An 18,359-nucleotide genomic window follows, 5' to 3' on the forward strand; every position below is an offset into this window, starting at 1 on the left:
CTTCATGCTGTATCCTGGATACCAGCTCTTGAGTCAGGTGTACCCAGAGCACAGATTATTGCGGGCTTTCCGGTTTATTTTGAAACGGGAGGAATAAATGCGCTGTGCCCGACGTCGTTTTATTCTCCTGCTTTGGCAAAACAAGCACTCGCCCCCTCCGTGCCGTTTCTGGCTTTGCGGGGATGTCACTCAAATGCAAAATTAATGGTTAACCACTAATCTGGGAACGTGGGGGCTATTTTATGCATTGAACATCTCTCAGAAATGTGTTTTGTTTTGTTTTGCCTTCTTTTGCATCCGGCACGAGTCGAGGAAGACTCGCACCGTCCCAAATTTTCGGTTGAGTGATGGAGCAGTCATTGTTCCAAGGCTGCAGGGCAGTGCAGAGCTGAGCCTGGCCCAGGCTCTGGAGTGTGGTGGATTTGACTGCAAGATAAATTGTGTTAAATTCACACGGCTTCCTGCGGCGCCGGGCTCCTCATTGGGACCCGGTGCCTGCCTTTACTTCTGCCTGCAGAAAACCGGGGTGGGTGAAAATGGGATTTCCCCAATCTCGATAGAGCCTGGCTGGTTTTTGTTTGCTGATAGCAAGCCATCCTTTGTGTGTCTTAAATGTGTTTTGTTTCGGGTCATGCACTTTTTCTTTTAAAATCAAACTGACGTTGGCCGTGCTGCTGTTGCACTCGCAGAAAATTTTCTGTTTAAAAAATGCAGATGTAAGAGTAACAACCTTCTCACTAGATTTATGTGTACAAGTTCTCAGAAGTGGAACACTGTGAGTTTTGTCTGTGAAATTTTTGTGTTCTCCTTCTGTGACAGTTCCTGATGTTGGGGGTTACAGGGTCCTGCAAGGCGTGGAGCTCTCAGTGTCACTTTGCCCAAATTAGTCTGCTCAGGGAAGTCTCTGCTGTGTTTCCTGAACAGACAGGACTGTCAACAGCTCCCCCTTTTATTTTCCTTTTGACTGACCCATCTCGTAGAGGGTAACTTAGCATATCATAGGGATTTTGACTTTAGCCTCTTCCCCCCCACATTTCCTTCAAGCAGAGAAACCTGCGCGTTTACCCAGCGAGAAATAACTCAAATAACTCGATGTTCGTCCGTTTTCCTTGCTGTTTGCAGGAAGTGGTTCTGTATTGTTTGGAGAACAAGGCGTGTGACGTGAACCACCGTGACAACGCGGGTTACTGTGCCCTGCACGAGGCCTGTGCCCGGGGCTGGCTGAGCATCGTGCGGCACCTCCTCGAGTACGGCGCGGACGTCAACTGCAGCGCCCAGGATGGAACCAGGTGAGCAGCACCCCCTGGCCCCTCTGTGCCTCCCTCCCCTCTGTGCCTGTGCTCTGTGCTCCCCTGGTGCTGCCTCCCCAGCCACGCAGGGCACACACGCGGCCTTGCTGCTGGTCCTTGGGCAGGGCCGCGCGGGGCTCCGTGACCTCAGCGGTGGGGACTCGCTTCTCTTGTGGCTCGAGTTCGGGGTAATTTCTTTTCGATTCTGGGAATTTTAATAAGCTGTGCTTTGGTCGGTTGTTGTCAGTCGGTGAATTGCCAGCTGCAGGGTAGGAAGGAGTGATACTTGAGCTGCAGCCCTGCTCCTGTGCCCTCCAGGTCCTTAGAGCTGTGCCAAAAGAGCGGAGTTAGCCTTGTTAGCAGGGTTACTTTGGAGAGCACTTCGGGCTTTTGTGGCCATCGGGTGTGCGAGTCCTGTATGTTCTGTATAAAAATGTTGTTTGCTGAACTGTTCAACTATCTGCTCATTTGATATTTCGGATTTACGTTTTTTTTTTCTTTTTTTAATCCCGAATTAGCCTTTTTTTAGTTTCCTTCAGAGAATAGTAGGGGTGCTTAGTTCCTGTGCTGGCAGAATAGATAGTGAGCTTTTCTTTTTAGCTTTGTGGAGAAAAAAAAAATGCTGCTCTGGACCTTTTTTTAAGCTTCTTGTGTATCTCCTAAAGCACCTCTTTGACCACCTCTGCGAGGCTGACCTTGGGGTAACTTGTCCTGAGCATATGCAGAGCTGTTATTCAGTCTGTGCATTTTGGGGACAGGTCTTTGTATTCTGCGAATCTCCTGCAGCTTGTTATCTTAAATGGTTTATCGCCTTCCCTATCACCATCCAAATAGCCAGGGAGGTAAAATTAGCGTAACTAAGAGCCTGCTTCTTTTGTTTTTAAGCTCTTTATTTATTAACTTGAGAAGGGAGGAGTCAGGAAGACAAAAAGAGGTCTGGTTAGGATGGTCCATTAAAAGTTCATGATGGTCCATTGTTCCCGGCCCATCACCAGCCCATCACAGCCCAAAGGAAAGCTTTTTGGAGAAACATTAAAACCCCGACTGGATTGTCAGATTCCTCCTCTGTCGCCCACGTCTTTGTGAAGAGTTCTGAGCTCTCCAGGCTGACAAACAGCCTCGCATTTTCTGCTGCCTTCAGCTTTAATATGTGACCTGTGCAACAGCGGTGAGTTACCGTAAAAAGAACCCTAAATTATTTTTGTCTCACTCGCTGGAATAACCTATATAGAAAATTATCCCTGGGAAGCGTCTGAGCAGTCTTAATCACCCGCCAGTTCAGAGTCCACCTTTGATTTCTAGTCACAGACGGAGCTGATTTTCAAGAAAGAAACTTGGCCAGTGTACCCTGAAAAGTTGTTCTTGGGAAAATGGATTTTAGAAATGAACATAATGATGATCTGATCATAGATGGTAATGTCAGAACTCAGCGTGCTGTTGCCTCTCTTTTCTGAGGGCAGACTTACTTTTCATTTGGAAAGCTGCCCAACAGACAGCAAGAATCCAAAACACAGCTAATACACAGAGGAAAGATGGTCTGAGTTGGGCAGGACAGAGAGCAGAAGTTTGTGTAAGGAACTTTGGATCTGTGTAATGCGTTGCCTTTTGGCAGGGTCAGACTTCTCTGTCTCTGTAGAGTAAGTCAGGACATTTGTTCAGACAAGTCCCATTTCTCTCTTGAAGGTTTTTCTCCTTGAACTTTTAGGAGGAAAGATGACTTCCTCAGCTGTGTTGCTTTTAAAATTAAAATCCAGAACATGTTCAACGCTTAGAAATACAGTAAAGTCTTAAAAATAACGACAAAATCCCCCAAAACAAACCCCAAAAAATGCACTGTCAGAGACTTGTCCTTCTCCCCTGCTTTTTTAATGACTCTGAATTGGCTTTTTATTTTCCCCTCTGCCACCTCACTTATCCAGAGGTACTTTTGGTGGTGCTTTGGAAGTTCTCAAGCCTGCAGACAGTGGCAGTGGATGTGTGTGGTTCTGTTCAGCCTGTTTTAATGTAAAGCAGCACAGAGGAGTGATGTAACTGCGATGGATGCAGCTGCGTGTGCTGAGCGAGCACAGCTGTGCTGGGGAGGCAGCCTGGGGGCTCACCTGGGGCCTTGGGCTCTGCTCCTTGCTGCCTCTGCCATCGGCTTTTTGGGGGACACCCTGAAAAGTTGTGGCTGGTGAGGGTATGGGTTTGGTCTGTGCAGGGTGTCGGTGTGAACGTGGAGGATGCAGGAAAGTTCTGTGAAGTCGGTGCCTCTCTGAGATGCTGCGGGTGCTATGATCATCGTGCTGGCTCTGTGTGTGTGTGTTTTGGGATGAGGCAGGTATCCAGCCTCTGCTTCCTCGTGGTGTGAGACATCTCGGTGAAGCCAGAAACAAACGAAGCACCAGCCTGGTGTAGGGGCAGTGAGGAGACAATGCTTGGGAATGGTGCGGTCCTCCCCTTCTTCATTCACCCCAGCTCGGCACGGGGTGTCCCTCTCTGCCCTATTCACAGCACATCTGGCCAGGCTAAATGTGGTAGGTCTTGGATGTTTTTCCCCTTAAACTCTGTGCTGATGGACCACATGCAGTGCCTGCAGCCCCTGAATACACAAGCACTCTGCTGCTCAATTAGTGCCTAATCAAAGATTATTGTAGAACCCGGAGATCTTTAAGACCTGTCTCCGAGGTGCTGCAGTCACTAAGGGCTCTTAATCGTCTTACCTATAAATAATAATAGACCGTGCTTAAGAGGTGAGAGCTTCCCTTCCCCGACAGGACCCCGGTAAGTGCAGTAGCTCCACTAGGGGAGTTGGGACTGACATTAGCAAGGCTGTTTCCCGCCTGTATTTGGCCTTATCTCGCTGTTCTTCTCCTCTTACCTCTGCAGCACGCCCTAGCTGAGCCCTTGCCATTATGGAAACAAAGCCACATGCCAAAAATACAGACATCCCCTGCCTGTTAGCGAGGGCTCCACGTTGCTTCAGAGTTCTCTGGCTAGATCCTCTCTCTGCAGCCAGTTTTGCTATATCCTTCCCGCTGGCAGTTGATGAGCTCAGCCTTTTTTATTTTTTTTTTTCCCTGCGAGGACCATGCCAAGATGGCTCTCTTCCTGTGTCCTTTCAGCTGGTCTTGGCACAGCCATACCTTCCAGCAGCTAATTGCGTTCAAGGAGAGGCAGCTCAGCCTGCCCTCCTGCCACTCCTGCCCTGCCCCTTCCGTGGGGCAGCCTTGCGTAACAGAGCGGGTGGGAATGCAAACAAAACGCCAAAATATGGCATTGCTCCCTGCTACTGCAGTGGGGAGAGCTCTGGTGGTGCCTGAGAGGCTGAGAGCAAACCCTGACTGGTCTAAATAGTTTATAATTTTGGTGGTGGAATGATAAACCCCCAGTGAAATGTTTTCCTAACTCTAGTGGAAGTAAAAATAGTAGGAAGGATTCGGCGGTACACAAGAGAGGGTTTGAGATGTGTGTCTTCTGTAGGATATTGCAGCTCTCGAATGTCCCCAGCTCCTTCTGGGGCCTTTTGAAGGGTTTGTTTTAGAAACGAGCTGTGCTACATTAACTGCACCATTAGGGATAGAGAGTGTTTATTTCCACGATGCTCAGGGTGGAAGAGATTGTATGGCACAGCAGCCCAGGAGAGGACTCTCAGGGATCTTCTTTTATTTTCACATCTGAAAAAGTTGCCTATTCCAGTAGTTGCTCTTGCATCCTACAAAGAGGATGGTTAAACTCTGCCAAGACTGAAGAATACTCCCTCCTCTGCTGGCTCTGCTGGGAGAAGCAAACAAATAGCTGTGCCTTTGCATGGTCTCGCTCGTCAGCTTGCCAAGAAGCTGTTCTAGCCAGTAAAAGAGTCTGTCGGTGCTCTGTTTTGGCCTTTTCTCCCTTAACTTATCTATGGGGAATCTCCTTCCCCGCCCGCCCCCCCCATCCCCGCCAGTGTTTTCTTTGCTTCCTTCTATTTATTGTTCTTCCTCCTTCCGCACTGCCTTACTACGCCTTTCCTTCCCCGTGCCTCTATAAATTCCCTCTCATGCCCAGGCAGCCTCCCTGTGTAGTCTGAGATGACGAATCTGGTTCTGCCTGCCCCTCTGCCTGCCCTGCTGCCTGTGTCTGCAGCCCCACGTTGGGCTTGGTGACCTGCAAGGAGGCAGAAGGTGGTTCCATCACAGGGTTACAGCCCATGTGCTGCAGTTTTTCCTTCCTGGGGAATGCCCAGGCACCCTTTAATAAACTCGTCTGAGTGTCGTTAAATCAATTGGAACACTGGGCGGTGATTTAGATGCTGTTTTTAATAAGTTAAGGGATCATCTTGAATTCATTACTGCTTCAAAAGCCACTTAGGTAAGTCAGTTAAAAAAAAAAAAAAAAACAAACCCAAAAGCAAACAAGAAAACCCACAAACCAATAATCCCACAACACTCCTCAACCCTCTCCCCAAACCAGAAAATCGTAATTCTGAAATAAAATTTAAAAAGAGTTGAAAATTAAAGACTCCAGCAAAGCGAGGGAGTGGGGGAGAAAGAGCATTGCCAGCACTTGGCAACAGCCTCTGATCTGCTCCTGGTGCCTGATGCCAGACTTTCAGCCAGGGATGCTTCATGCCCAGTGGGGGACAGGAGGGTTTGCAGCAGGGCTGACCTTTCCTGCTGTAGATGCTCAGAGTGCCATGACCCAGCAGCTCAGGCCTCGGATGCTCGCTGACAGCAAGAAACACTCGATACTTCTGCAGCCCCCGTGTCAGAACCTCTGTGATTTGTTGCCTCCTGCTTGGTGTCACCTGGGATGTGACACTGGGATGTAGCACTGACCAGATCCTGGATGTGAGGCTTCCCTGTGGGGAAGCACTGAGTCAGTAGGTGGAGGTGGGAGGGTGAGACTTGCAGGGGAATCCTGGGGATGTTGGCTCCTCCAGCACTGTCTGTCTCAAAGGCATCAGTTCAGTGTTATTTTAGAGGCATTCCCTCAGAAACTGATAAGGGATATCCTGATGCTTTGCCAGTGATCCCCATGGACCTCTCTGGTCTTAAAATGTGAAGGTGGCTTTCCAAAGAGTGGTGTGTTGGGCTTTGAAGGTGTCCACATGTTGTGCTCTCTGCTGCCAAGGGTCTGAGGACTGGCACAAGCTGGGCTGAGGACTGTGCTCAGCAGCTCGAGGACCACCTGCTTCTTCATCTGTTGGTGGCATGGGGTGTATGGGAGGCAGGCAGCATGGGATAAACCCTCTTTCCATAGGGAGCAAACCACCAGGTCCCCAAGTGCACCTCCTCAAGTCAGTGAATTGTGCACATGTCAAAACTGATACGACATGCAGCTTTCCAGCAAGATGGATGCAAGCAAGAACCCTTCACATGGAGCAGATGTCAGTCACCCTAAATCACTGTGGAAAGTATTTGGAGTAAATACATCTGGGACATCTTTCTGAGACTTACCAGAGTCACCCTCCTCCCTCTCCTACCACCAGTGCTGTGTGATAGATGGGAAAACGGTGGTGTGCCATCCTCTTCTGACTGATTTGATCCTCCCCTCCTCTGTCCTGAGCTTTCATGTGTGCCAGGTCATGCCAGAGCAGTGGTGACCTGAGGGGACATTGCCCTGAGAGGCAGGAGTGGTGGGATGTGCCCTCCTGGCAGCAGGAGGGAGTTGAAGCCCTGGTTGTCAGCCGAGTGCTGCTTGGCAGATCTGGAGATGGAGCAGAGAGGTTCACTTGGCTGTGCTTCCAAACGACTTCCCCTGGTAACATCACTGTGAAAGCTTTCCAGGAAGGCAGTGTGTGATCCTGGTGAAAGTCCTTCCTTGCCTTTTCATACGAGCTCCCTTGACAGCCTCGTTGGGGCAGCAGTGTTGACAGCCCAAAGGAGGAGCAGCGTTGTGCTGAGTTGGACTGCCACGATCACTGCCCATGCACTGGGCTCTGCTTTTAGTTCCCTGCTCTTGCTGTCTAAGGAAAAGATGGGATTTTAGCACATCTTCATTAGTCTGAAGGGTAATATGTTCTACTTCCAGACAACTCCCCGTTACGTATAATCAATTTTAAAGGCAGAAGTTAATGCGATTTATAATTAGCGATAAGGAATTCTGAACCTGGAATTGCAGGCCTGTGTATTAATGAATAATCCTTCTGAAGGCTCACAAAATCTATGTTGAGCTTGTATGGATTGCTCACGCCGCATGAAATGCTTTAATTTCTGGGTGGACTACAACTTAAAATAACATGTTTTTCTATTCTCTGATTAGAAGGGTTGAATTGTGCTGCAAATATATTTACAAGTACTGTTTAAAGAGGATGTTCTGCATGGAAGTTTAATTCCTAGCAAATTTTCATAACTTATTTCTGTGTACATAATTTAGGAGCTTCGGGTAACTGATTTCCCTGCTTGCCCAGAGGCAGGCTGAATGAGCCTTGCTCCAAACATGCTGTTATATGGCAGAGATTTGGAACGCTAGAGTGACTTGCAGCAAAATGATGTTTGTGAGGCTTCACACAAACTCCTGCTTTCTGTTACAGCACTGTAATTATTTTACTGTCCCTCCAAAATGTGTACAGCAAGGAGTAGACGTAACAGAAATATGTGCCCTGAGCAGTCTGACTGAAGACAAGAGGGGAGGGGGATGATGTGCAAGTAAAACCAACAACAAGATGATTGGCAGCTGTATTAATAGTGTTACTTTCTATAAATAGCTTTGATCTACAGTCAGAAGTTTCTCGTCAAAAATATTTGCATAAAACTGTTGAGTCAAAACGTAACTCTGTGCTTTTTATTTTATTTCACACCAGACCAATCCATGACGCGGTGGAAAACGACCACTTGGAAATTGTCCGCCTGTTACTGTCCTATGGTGCTGATCCAACACTTGCAACCTACTCTGGGAGGACCATCGTGAAAATGACCCACAGTGAGCTCATGGAGACCTTCCTCACAGGTCAGTGCCCACACTGCTTGGGGCTTTCTGGTCCTGGCACATGGGGGGCTTGTTCCCTCCTGCCTGGCAGGGGTGGCTTCATGCCAAGGAGATGTGGGGTAGGCTGGGCTGCAGAGCTCCCTCTTTGCCTGCAAAAGCCCAGAGGTTGCAGCTGGGAAGCACAGCCATGCTTGGGGGCTCCATCTAATTGAAACTCTTAATAAGTCATAAGGATTATTGCACTGTCAGATTTGATAGGTAGGTAGGAGGTCAGTGGGCTGTTTCAGTGCCTTCAGTTTTCTGCTTGAAATGAAAATAAGAAACTTGCCAATTCAAATAGCTGTTTGTTAAACATACTCGTGTTTTCCCATGGTCTTGCTTTTTATCTTAGACTATTTGTGGTTTTGCCAGTTCTGCCTTGTTTTATATCTGAAATACTGTAAAAATATATTAAAGGCTTTAAACATATCCATGTTATAACATGGTTTTAGGGTTCTTTTTCCTTCTAGTTTTGGATGAAGACACTTGCATTCCCTAATAACTTACCTCTGAGCATGTTTGCAGTGTTCATCGTCCATGAGTTTAAGTATTCATCTGTTTACCTGTTTAAATGGTGCAGTACAGAAGGCACACAGGTGTTTCAGGACTCCAGTAAAGTCAAGTCCAGTATCTTTGACTTCCTAGCATCCTGGATCCCAGTATCTTTTCACCAATTCAGCTTGTAAATCTCCCAGATTATATCTGTAGAAAAGAACTACATCTTCTGAACATACCTGTGTAGAAAAACCTTTTTCATCTGTTCATTTGGGGCCACAGTTTCACCCTCAAGTTGGTGTCCAGAATAATTGTGAAGGCCAAAAAATGGGGTACACCCTATCTCCACAAAAATAAGATACTGCTCTCAGCATCTGAAGCTTAATGTTGGGTGTGTCCCTGTTAGACCTTAGGTGATTATTTGATGTGGTGGGTCATTATTTGATGTGGGGGAATGGTGTATATATGCTGTTGTTTGCAGCATGTGTGCCAGGAGTACGGTGTGGGATTTTTTGATGGAAGGTGCTGAGGCTCTGTGACGTGCAGTCTCCTGACTTGCCAGCTTTTTGTTCTCATCAGTATGTTTTTGTTGTTGTTTTTTCCTCTCCAGAGTATTTAACTGACCTGCAAGGTCGAAGTGTTGATGACCCTGGTTTGTACTGGGATTTCTATGGCAGCTCTGTGTGCGGTGAGCAAATGTTGCCCTTTATTTCTTTGTATGCAGAGACTTTAAAAACATGGGGCACGTGGGGGTGGGGGCTGTTTTGTTCTTGTGGTGGAGGAAGCTGGGAAGGAAGCAAACTGATTTTGTTTACAGATCACGTTATTGGGGAAAAAAAAGCAAGACCTGCAACAGCCTTTTCATTGCTGACTTAGCACCTTTATTCAATTTTATTTAGATCCAAAAGATGAGTCTGGATTTGATGTCTTGGCAAATCCTCCCGGCCCAGGTGATGAAGATGAAGATGGCTTCAGTGATGTGTTTGAATTTGAATTTTTGGATGAGCCTCCCTTACCGTGTTACAACATCCAAGTGTGTCTCTCTCAGGGGTAAGAACAAATACAGATTTTGGAGTAAAAACAGATGGGATGGTCTGCTTGGGCTGGTGGCAGTTTGTGTCGGTGGGGAAAAAGTGTTTGTGTTTATGTAACATAAATGAGAGATCAATACTGTAACTGCTGGTGGTTTTTTGGAAATAAACTAATAGGAGGTGAGAGGGGAAAAGGCTGATTTGCCAGGGCTGAGTTTTTACTGCCATATTCCAGAGCAGGACAAGTGATGTTTAAACACAAAAAGTCCTTTCCTCATCCCAGACAGGCATCTTGTTTATAACTTCCCAAAATAGAAGTGCTTCTAACACTTACATTTGGGTATGATGTTTGTTTGTACGGTGTTAATTTTATTCCACGGGTTTTTCTGTTCTGGGGCTGAGTGGACATGCTTTTGTGGATGACAAAATCACACCATTACTGCTTTTCTAGACTTTGTAGCAAAACTGGTTTAGAGCTCTGGATTGGAACAAGCAAATAAGTATCTTAGGGAAGATCCTGTGATACTTACTAATAAGCAAAGACCTGGAAAGTTGTGTTACCTATTATATTCAAGATATAAATTAGATTTGTTAGTGACCTGTTGTTTACCATTTGCACCAATTTTGATGACAGCTAGTTTTAAATACTGATCATGCAGGAGTGTGGGTTTTACTGTTTTTGTTACATGGGTGATGGATCTAACTTAATCCCCTGAAGTGGACAAGTACAAAGATTGAATTTTAAAACTGTGTTGTTTATCTGACAAAAAAACAACTTACTGTTACTTCTATTTAATATTGGCCTCTCTGGAAGTCAGGGCTGCTGAATTTTGTGGTTGTAGCTATAAGCCATCTCCTTATTTGTGAAATAAAAGTTGGGTTCAGATGGGCTAACCCTCTTGAGTAGGGGTGGCTGCTGGCCCACATGGGTACTGAGGAGCCCAGGTTTTATAGGTCCCAGTGCCCCTGCATCCTGGATCTTCCCTTCCCAAAGCTGCAGGTAGCAGTACTCTGAATAAACACACACACACACCTGCTCATGTGTTATTTTCAACACCTGGGCACCAGCCTTGCTTTCAGAGGGATTGTTTGTGGGCGTGGGATCGGGGAGGGTTTGTCACACAGAGATGTGGGGAAGAGTCAGGAGTCCTGTGACCTAATGTCAGTTATTGGAACCTTTCTCCTGTGCTCCCACAGACCACGGAACTGGCTCCTGCTCTCGGACGTGGTGAAGAGACTAAAGATGTCCTCGCGCATCTTCCGCTGCAACTTCCCCAACCTGGAGGTCGTCACCATCACGGAGGCAGAGTTTTACAAACAGACTTCCCTCAGCCAGTTGTTCTCTTGTGCTACGGACCTTGAAGCTTTTAACCCAGAGAGCAAAGAGCTCTTGGACTTGGTGGAGTTCACAAGTGAGCTCAAGACTCTGCTGGGCTCCGAGCTCCACTGGTTGCACCCGCACGAGGAGCCTCCCTTCGACATCCTCTGGTGAACCATCAGCCCTTTAATGTACAGTGCTCTATACAGCTACATCTGTATGTATATGTGTTCAAATGAAATTGTTTCTGTAAAGAAAGGACACTATTAAATATGAAAATATCTTTCCTTTATATAAGAGATCTGAATTCCAGTTGGATGGATTTTGGAAGAATTTTTTTTTTAACTTCAATCAGTTTTTACAAAAAATTGTTATATAATGTTTCTTTAAATGCACACAGGCTTTGGGATAAGTTTGTTATTACTCTGAACACATTTTTTTTTTAAAGAACACACCCACACACATTGACTTTGTTTCATGCAAAGCACTGATTACACAGAACATACTTTTTCTAGGTGATGTGATCAAAGTCGTGTGGCTTGTTTGGGAGATAGAATTTGGTAAGGCACTTGGTGATATTATTTTTGGTTTTTTTGTTTACAGAATTACCTGCTTTGGCCAGGTAAGCACTATTGAATATAATTCAATAGTTTGTAATATAAATTAAACCATATCCATACACATCAACTAATTGTAAGAACTTTTATATCCTAATTTAAAAGCTGTGAAATTTAGTTTTCACACATCAAACCGGATTGTTTATATATGTTTAAACATTTTATGCTCTTTATTTAAAGAAGACTTTGAACTATTTTTTCTGTACCTTGTAAAATATTGAAAAACTAACATATGTTGAAGTTGCTTGAAACTGTACATAAACTAAATTTTCTGAATTGTGTGTTTATGTTTGAGATCTGTGTTTTAACTTTGTAAGTAAATCTTCTGCCTTTGTATTTATATTTTACAAAAATTTTCTTAAAGGCAATAAAACTGTTGAGAAATGAAGAGGCTAAAGTGACTCCCATTAACTCTGTGCCTGGTTTTGACATGAGCTTCATCTCATTAATGTTCATTAAAGGAGGGTGGAGTTTCCAAAGTGGGGCAGGGCTGGTAGAGGTGCAGGCAAGCAGCTGATGAAATCTGGGGTACGGTCTGTATTGGCTTTCTAAATTCCATGTTGCAAGAAAACATCAGGTTTGTGCTTTTGGTGGGACAAGGGTTTAAAAGTGGTGTTCACAATACTTTCTGCACCATCTTTTAAAGAACTGTGAATAGGTTCCATCATTTTCCCTCCTTTGACATCCTTTTAATTTCAATTGGCTGAATTCTCTTTTCAAGGAGTCTGCAGAGTGGAAGTTAATAGTACCAGGGGAAATGCTTTGGTTTTAATGTGGAGCATTAAACCTGTGAGCACATTTTGGGAGGATTTAAAGGGACAAGGACCAGAATGTCACTTCTGTGCACCTCTGGCACTTCTATCTACGAGGCTGGGCTCCCTGGGCTTGGGCGACTTTCTCTGCTTTTCCCTTGTGGAAGGAAATCCTGGCTGTGAACTCAAACTCCTGAGTTTTAATTAGGGGCTGTTATTAAGAGTAGTATGACAGCCAATTGCCACTGAGGTGTTTGTTTAAACTGCACTGCTCTTTTGATGAGGGCCAGCACGCAAAGGATCTTGAGCACAGCACCTGCTCAGTCTGGGAAAAACGTCTGGGAAAAGCATCTGGGAAGGAGTTTCTGCATTGTCCTGAAGGCTGATGGTAAGGGAGAACATTTCTGACGGTGCCCTGGAGGGGAAGACTCAGGGCTGCTGCCTCTCTGGTGTGCTGAGTCTTTTGCCAAACATTTGTGCTGTGTGGCTTTACAGTGGGGCTGTTCCTGTGGGTTAGGTGGTTTTGTAGCTGAGCCAAGAGGTGAGAGAAGGGTCCAAAAGCTGTCTGCTGCTGGATGCTGAAGTCTTATTTCTGCTCAGGACAGGGAATTTTTAGTCCTAACATGTCTGCCGACCTCCTTTTTCCAGACTTGGGGTAAGGAGGACGATGGTCTCCCCTGCACAGGTTTTATGTGCACGCTGGATTTCCTTTTCGAGCAGTCTTCAGCTTTGTAAGGGACTGAAACACAGACACCCCTACTCTGCAGTGCCATCTGCTTGCACCCCCTGATTTTCCCAGAAAGAAGGGGGCCAGAAAATGAAAGGCAAGGAACAACACTAAAAGCAATTGTTACAGACACCTTTATCTGATCAGCTGTGTGAGCCCAATGCTTGGATGGCTTGAGCTGGGTATAAATCAGCTTGGTGCCACTTCCCGGGGTGTGTGGCACACACCTCGTTTCTCCCTGAGCCCCTCGGGCAAACAAAAGATTGTCACAGCTTCCTCTTTTGGCCAGCTCCTCCTCGAGGAATCCCGAGCACGAGCATCTCTGCTTAGTCAGCTTTCCCTGCCTCCACCGGGTACAGTTGGGATTTCTCCATGCTGGCTCCTGCCTGATGCTCAATACAGTAACAGCCTCATGCTGCTGTAATGTGTGTGTGAGCCTGCCCCAGGCGCCTGTGCTCTAAAAATAGGACTGTGGCAGGGGACACCTGATCCCAGTGCTGTCCCTTGACATAACACAACCCTTTTATACTCTGGGATGTGCTTTTTTAAAGGGGCATCGCTGTGTGAGGGTTTAGAGAAGCAGGAGCCTGGCTTGGCTGCCTCTGTGCTGGGTGCTTTGGGAGAGGTTCACAGGTGTAGGAGGCAAGCCTAGGGAGAATTATCTTGGGAGAGGAGAGATGGCAGTGTGCCAGCAGGGCATGAAGCACTGGCCACACTGGGGCTGTCAGGGTCCTGCAGGGCCCAGAGCTGCTGGGGCTGTCAGGGTCCTGCAGAGCACAGAGCTGGGACTGTCAGGGTCCTGCAGGGCCCAGAGCTGCTGGGGCTGTCAGGGTCCTGCAGGGCACAGGGCTGGGGCTGTCAGGGTCCTGCAGGGCACAGAGCTGCTGGGACTGTCAGGGTCCTGCAGGGCACAGGGCTGGGGCTGTCAGGGTCCTGCAGGGCACAGAGCTGCTGGGACTGTCAGGGTCCTGCAGGGCACAGAGCTGCTGGGGCTGTCAGGGTCCTGCAGGGCACAGAGCTGCTGGGGCTGTCAGGGTCCTGCAGGGCACAGAGCTGGGGCTGTCAGGGTCCTGCAGAGCACAGAGCTGCTGGGGCTATCAGGGTCCTGCAGGGCCCAGAGCTGCTGGGGCTGTCAGGGTCCTGCAGGGCCCAGAGCTGGGGCTGGGCGAGCTCCAGCCAGCGTGGGGGCTGTGTTCAGAGCTTCAGCTTCTGATCTCACACTGTTCTCCTTTAAAGCCCTTTCCTGTGCATCCTGCTTGGGCCAAGCATGCTTGCTTCACACTGCTGGCTTTGCTCCAGGTTAATAAAAAAATAAGGAAATGGAAACGCAGCCTTTGGGGATGGTAAAACCCTGCTGATCCAGTTACTTGCCTTCTGCAAGGTGAAAGCGCAGTGTTGATGCTGTTGGGGACAAAGCCAAGGTGTTTCCTTGAATTTCCCCTGCTTACCACTTGGATTTGCCCAACTGGGAGTCTGTGCTGCCCTGTGGAGGTGTTGGACAAGCAGTGGTGCAATAGGGAAAACCCTATTTCCAGCCAGAGCAGGCAGATGAGCCTGGCTTCAAAGAGGTTCCTCTGTCAAACTTTCACTTGTTGCTGGCTGGGAAATCCCAGGGAATACCCAGATCCAGGCTAGCTGGGAAATCCCAGGGAATATCCAGTTCTAGGCTGGCTGCCTGGCAGGGAGGATAAGGGGGAGCCACAGCACAGGCAGTGCTGGGAGATGCTGCTGAGGACCAAAATATGGAACCCCTCCTTTGCCTTCCTGCCTTACCCAAGAGTTCTGCAGAGTGGGGGCAGCCCTGGGTGTTTCCTGTTTGGGTCATTTCTCCCTCCAGCCACTCTCCTCATTTCTTCTGCTTTGCAGGGGTGGCTGAGCTGGAGCCTTGTGCCAGAGAGGCAGTGAGTGGCAAGCAAGGGTCAGAGGAAGGGGAGATGTGGTGCTCAGGCACATGGCTCAGTGGTGGACTTGTCACTGCTGGGTTAACATTTGGTCCTGATGAGCTTGGAGGTCTTTCCCAACCTTAATGATTCTATGGTTTTAGTTAGCAGGAGCAGAATGGAAATTATTTTAAAAACTACTCCCAGGAGCCAAGCTCACTCCATGAATCAAAAGAGTTTGAAGCTGGCTCCTCCCTTCATTTCTGTGCTAAATAATGAAACTATAGAGGAGACCCATCATTTGAGCATTAATGTATCAGGGAGTGGTAAGTGCAGGCAGCTGCCATTCCCAGGCTCTGTGGGGATGCTGGTAAACATTCAGGATCATCAGCTTGCACAGGGAAAAGGCACACATTATTGCTTTAAACTTGCACAGACCCAGGGTAACTGGAAAAATAGCATTTTTTTCTGTTAAAATTTTTTTGCAGGACATATTTTTATTTCAGTATGAGGCCAGTGGTGGTAGGAGAGGGCTCGGCACCACCACACAAGGGAGAAGAGTTGAATGCCATAATTGTAAAGACACAGATATTTTCTCAGTGTGCTCATTCACCATTGCATTTCTGCTAGAAGGAGGAGCAGAAGAAGGTGACAGGAATCCAAGTTTCACTTGGAATGCTGGTCAGGGACAAAAATCTCCAAAGAGATCTGAAGAAGATGAAGTTTTAAGCATCCCACCATGATGTCTACCTGCATCAGCCTTGCTAGTTCTGCATTTCCCCCTTGCATGGGTTCCCCTGATGGCACAGTGCAGTGTGGTGGATCTTCAGGAGCAGCACTGCCTCCTGCCCTTGGGGTGAAGAGATCCATTGCTTGTTTCTGGTTTGCCAGTCCTGAAGAAAACCCCGTCCACGCCATGTGCACACTTTCCTCCAGCAGACTGACGTGACTGTAGATGGTTGCTCTCTTGAGCCAGGTAGGAACCACAAATCTGTCACTAAATAGATTTTCCTTTTGTTGTCACATTAATTTGCAACTCATTAATAGTGACAGCAGTGAGGTACTGCATGGATGCAGATTTGCATATTCATGGTTAACTTATTATTAAACAAATAAGATTTCCCTAGCTTAGGGAAAGTACCAGAGTAATGCCACATTGTGCATTATAACAGCCTGAATGTTTTATTTTCTTTTTAATATGTTAATAGATGCAAGGGGCGCTCTTTTTTCAAGTAAATATGCATCTACAAAATAACGTGTAATTTAAAATATCACAATTGTTTAAATAGTAATCTACTAACAAACCTGCCAATAATTGAGCACAAATACCTATTTAATGTACAAATCAATTAGTCAATTCTAAATGCTGGCTTTGTTGCCTGATGACCGTAACACAGGCAGCACCAGCAAGGCACAGCCAAGCACTCTGCTGGCGAGGTGACCCAGAGGTGGAGAGCTGATCCCATGTTTTATGGTTCATTACAGCCAAATTGGTTGGTTTTCAGTCACTTTTGTTTCTTCTCCCCAGAGGAGGGGTGGGAGAGAAAGACGACTGAGCTGGCTGTGGTGCCCACTGCCACCCTCCCGTCCTGCTGGGCATGGCTGAGGAAAATGTGGCCATCTCAGGAACCTCCCTGCTTCCCCTTTTCTCTGCCAGCAGGCAGCCACCACCTGGATGTGCCACCTAGACACCAGCTTTGGGCCAGCCCTGGTGAGGAGGAGGGCAGAGCCCTGTCCCCAGCATGTCCCCAGCAGACTCCCCTGGCGCCGAGGGTTTCTCTACCTGTGCTGAAGGAACCGTGGTGAAAAGCCCTTGGAATTCAACAGGCACTCAAAACCTGCAGGTGAGAGGAATGGGAGGTGTGGAATGTGGGGCTGTCCTGCAGGCAGGTGTTTTAATTCATTTGCTGGTAACAGAGAAGGTCCTTTGCCCTCAAGGTAGCACAACTTTTTTTTCTACTGGGCTATTCAAGACTATCCAGTATGCACAGCAACCCCCTCCTCAGATCCCTACTGCCACATCCACTTTTTCATTCCTTTCTGGCTCTTTTAAAAATTTGCAGGGTAGTGAGCATAATTACATGTGAGGAAACCAGCTGGTTATTGCAGTTCCCCTCAGTCCTGAAGTGAGGTTTATTCCTGACCTGACTTTCCAGAGTCCTTTGACGGTGTTGCCTAACCACAAAATGTGGTTCTTACCCCATCCTGCTGTTTCCTTGTGAGTCACAAGGCAGCCCCTGAACCACTGGCCTGTGCTCCCAGCCTGCCCAGGCTCTGGAGCTCCTGTTCCTGGCTAATTGCAAAGGGTGCACGGCCCTGAAGAGGCGCAGATAAAACCAAGGATGCTGAAATGCAACCATCAGTCACCCCAAAGACTCCATCCCTGCAGGTGCAGAGCAGGGTGAGGCTGTTTTTAAAAGCTGTGTACAGCAAGCTCAGAGTGCCCTTCTCCAACAGGGGATAATTTCATTTTCTGATGTGGGATTTGCTTTTATCTTCATCTGCTGGCTCGGGTCTTTCCTTGGCACAGTGAGGAGTGCCAGTGGGACTGCAGCCCAATTTCCACTGCTCTGGGGCTGAGGCTTTTCCACACACTGAGCATGTAGAGGGTTAGGCAACACATGTGGCAGATGCTCATGATGTCAGAGACAGTGTTTAGTATTTGTAGCTGTCGAAATTTCAAGGAAAAGGCTACCTAATGAAAACCCTTTTCAAATATGCCATGAAACTCCTGTTTAAGCAAAGCCTTCGTGAAGGCAAGTCCTGACAGGCCTCCTGAAATGAAAAGGGCAGATTATTTAACAGCTGATCAACACTAATAACCCTTGGCAAATACAGAATGCAAATTCAGAGCTGGAGCTAACATGTGCCAAAGGGACTCTCCTGTGACAGCCTGGCCTGGCTGCTCTCAAAGTGCTGCTGGTAACCACAGAGCCCAGCCCTGGCAGTGGGGAGACCTGGGCTGCCACTGCCACGTGTCCTGCCCGTGGTCTGTGGTGCTTGTTGAGGAGAAGTTCCTCCAGCCCCACAGGAATTTAGTGGGCATTTGGTGTCTGACCACTCCGTGGGGCTGGGCTTGGGCTCCCTTGCTGAGCTGCTGGAGCTGATGGCATAAAGCACTGAGGGAAACAAGTAGTTTGAAGCTGGGTACTTGTCTCCCCACTTCAGGACATCTGTGGGTAAATCACTTTTAAGTGTCTTTGTGACCTGCCAGTCTACACAAATGTAGTTCTTCTTTCTGAGCTGGGCCAGCCCATGGGCAGTTAAGCAAGGGATGGGGTTGTGTTTCCAGAGTGAGTTCATCCTTCTGTCCCCTAGCTCCG

At 47.4% G+C, this 18,359-nt stretch overlaps 1 protein-coding gene across 10 annotated transcripts in view; it reads left to right on the plus strand.

Moving 5' to 3' along the window:
• BCOR (BCL6 corepressor) overlaps positions 1-12,065 on the plus strand; it is an 82,167-nt gene extending 70,102 nt beyond the window's left edge. For all 10 annotated transcript variants that reach the window (XM_077171690.1, XM_077171687.1, XM_077171696.1 and 7 more), the window contains 5 exons: positions 1,123-1,289; positions 8,053-8,198; positions 9,322-9,399; positions 9,611-9,761; positions 10,940-12,065. In XM_077171690.1, coding sequence (XP_077027805.1) covers positions 1,123-1,289; positions 8,053-8,198; positions 9,322-9,399; positions 9,611-9,761; positions 10,940-11,234 — 837 coding nt within the window. In that variant the 3' untranslated portion in view covers positions 11,235-12,065. The remainder of the gene's footprint in view (positions 1-1,122; positions 1,290-8,052; positions 8,199-9,321; positions 9,400-9,610; positions 9,762-10,939) is intronic.
• The last annotated feature ends 6,294 nt before the right edge of the window (positions 12,066-18,359 follow it).

The sequence above is a fragment of the Agelaius phoeniceus genome, chromosome 2, assembly GCF_051311805.1.
Source record: "Agelaius phoeniceus isolate bAgePho1 chromosome 2, bAgePho1.hap1, whole genome shotgun sequence".
Taxonomy (NCBI): Eukaryota; Metazoa; Chordata; class Aves; order Passeriformes; family Icteridae; genus Agelaius; species Agelaius phoeniceus.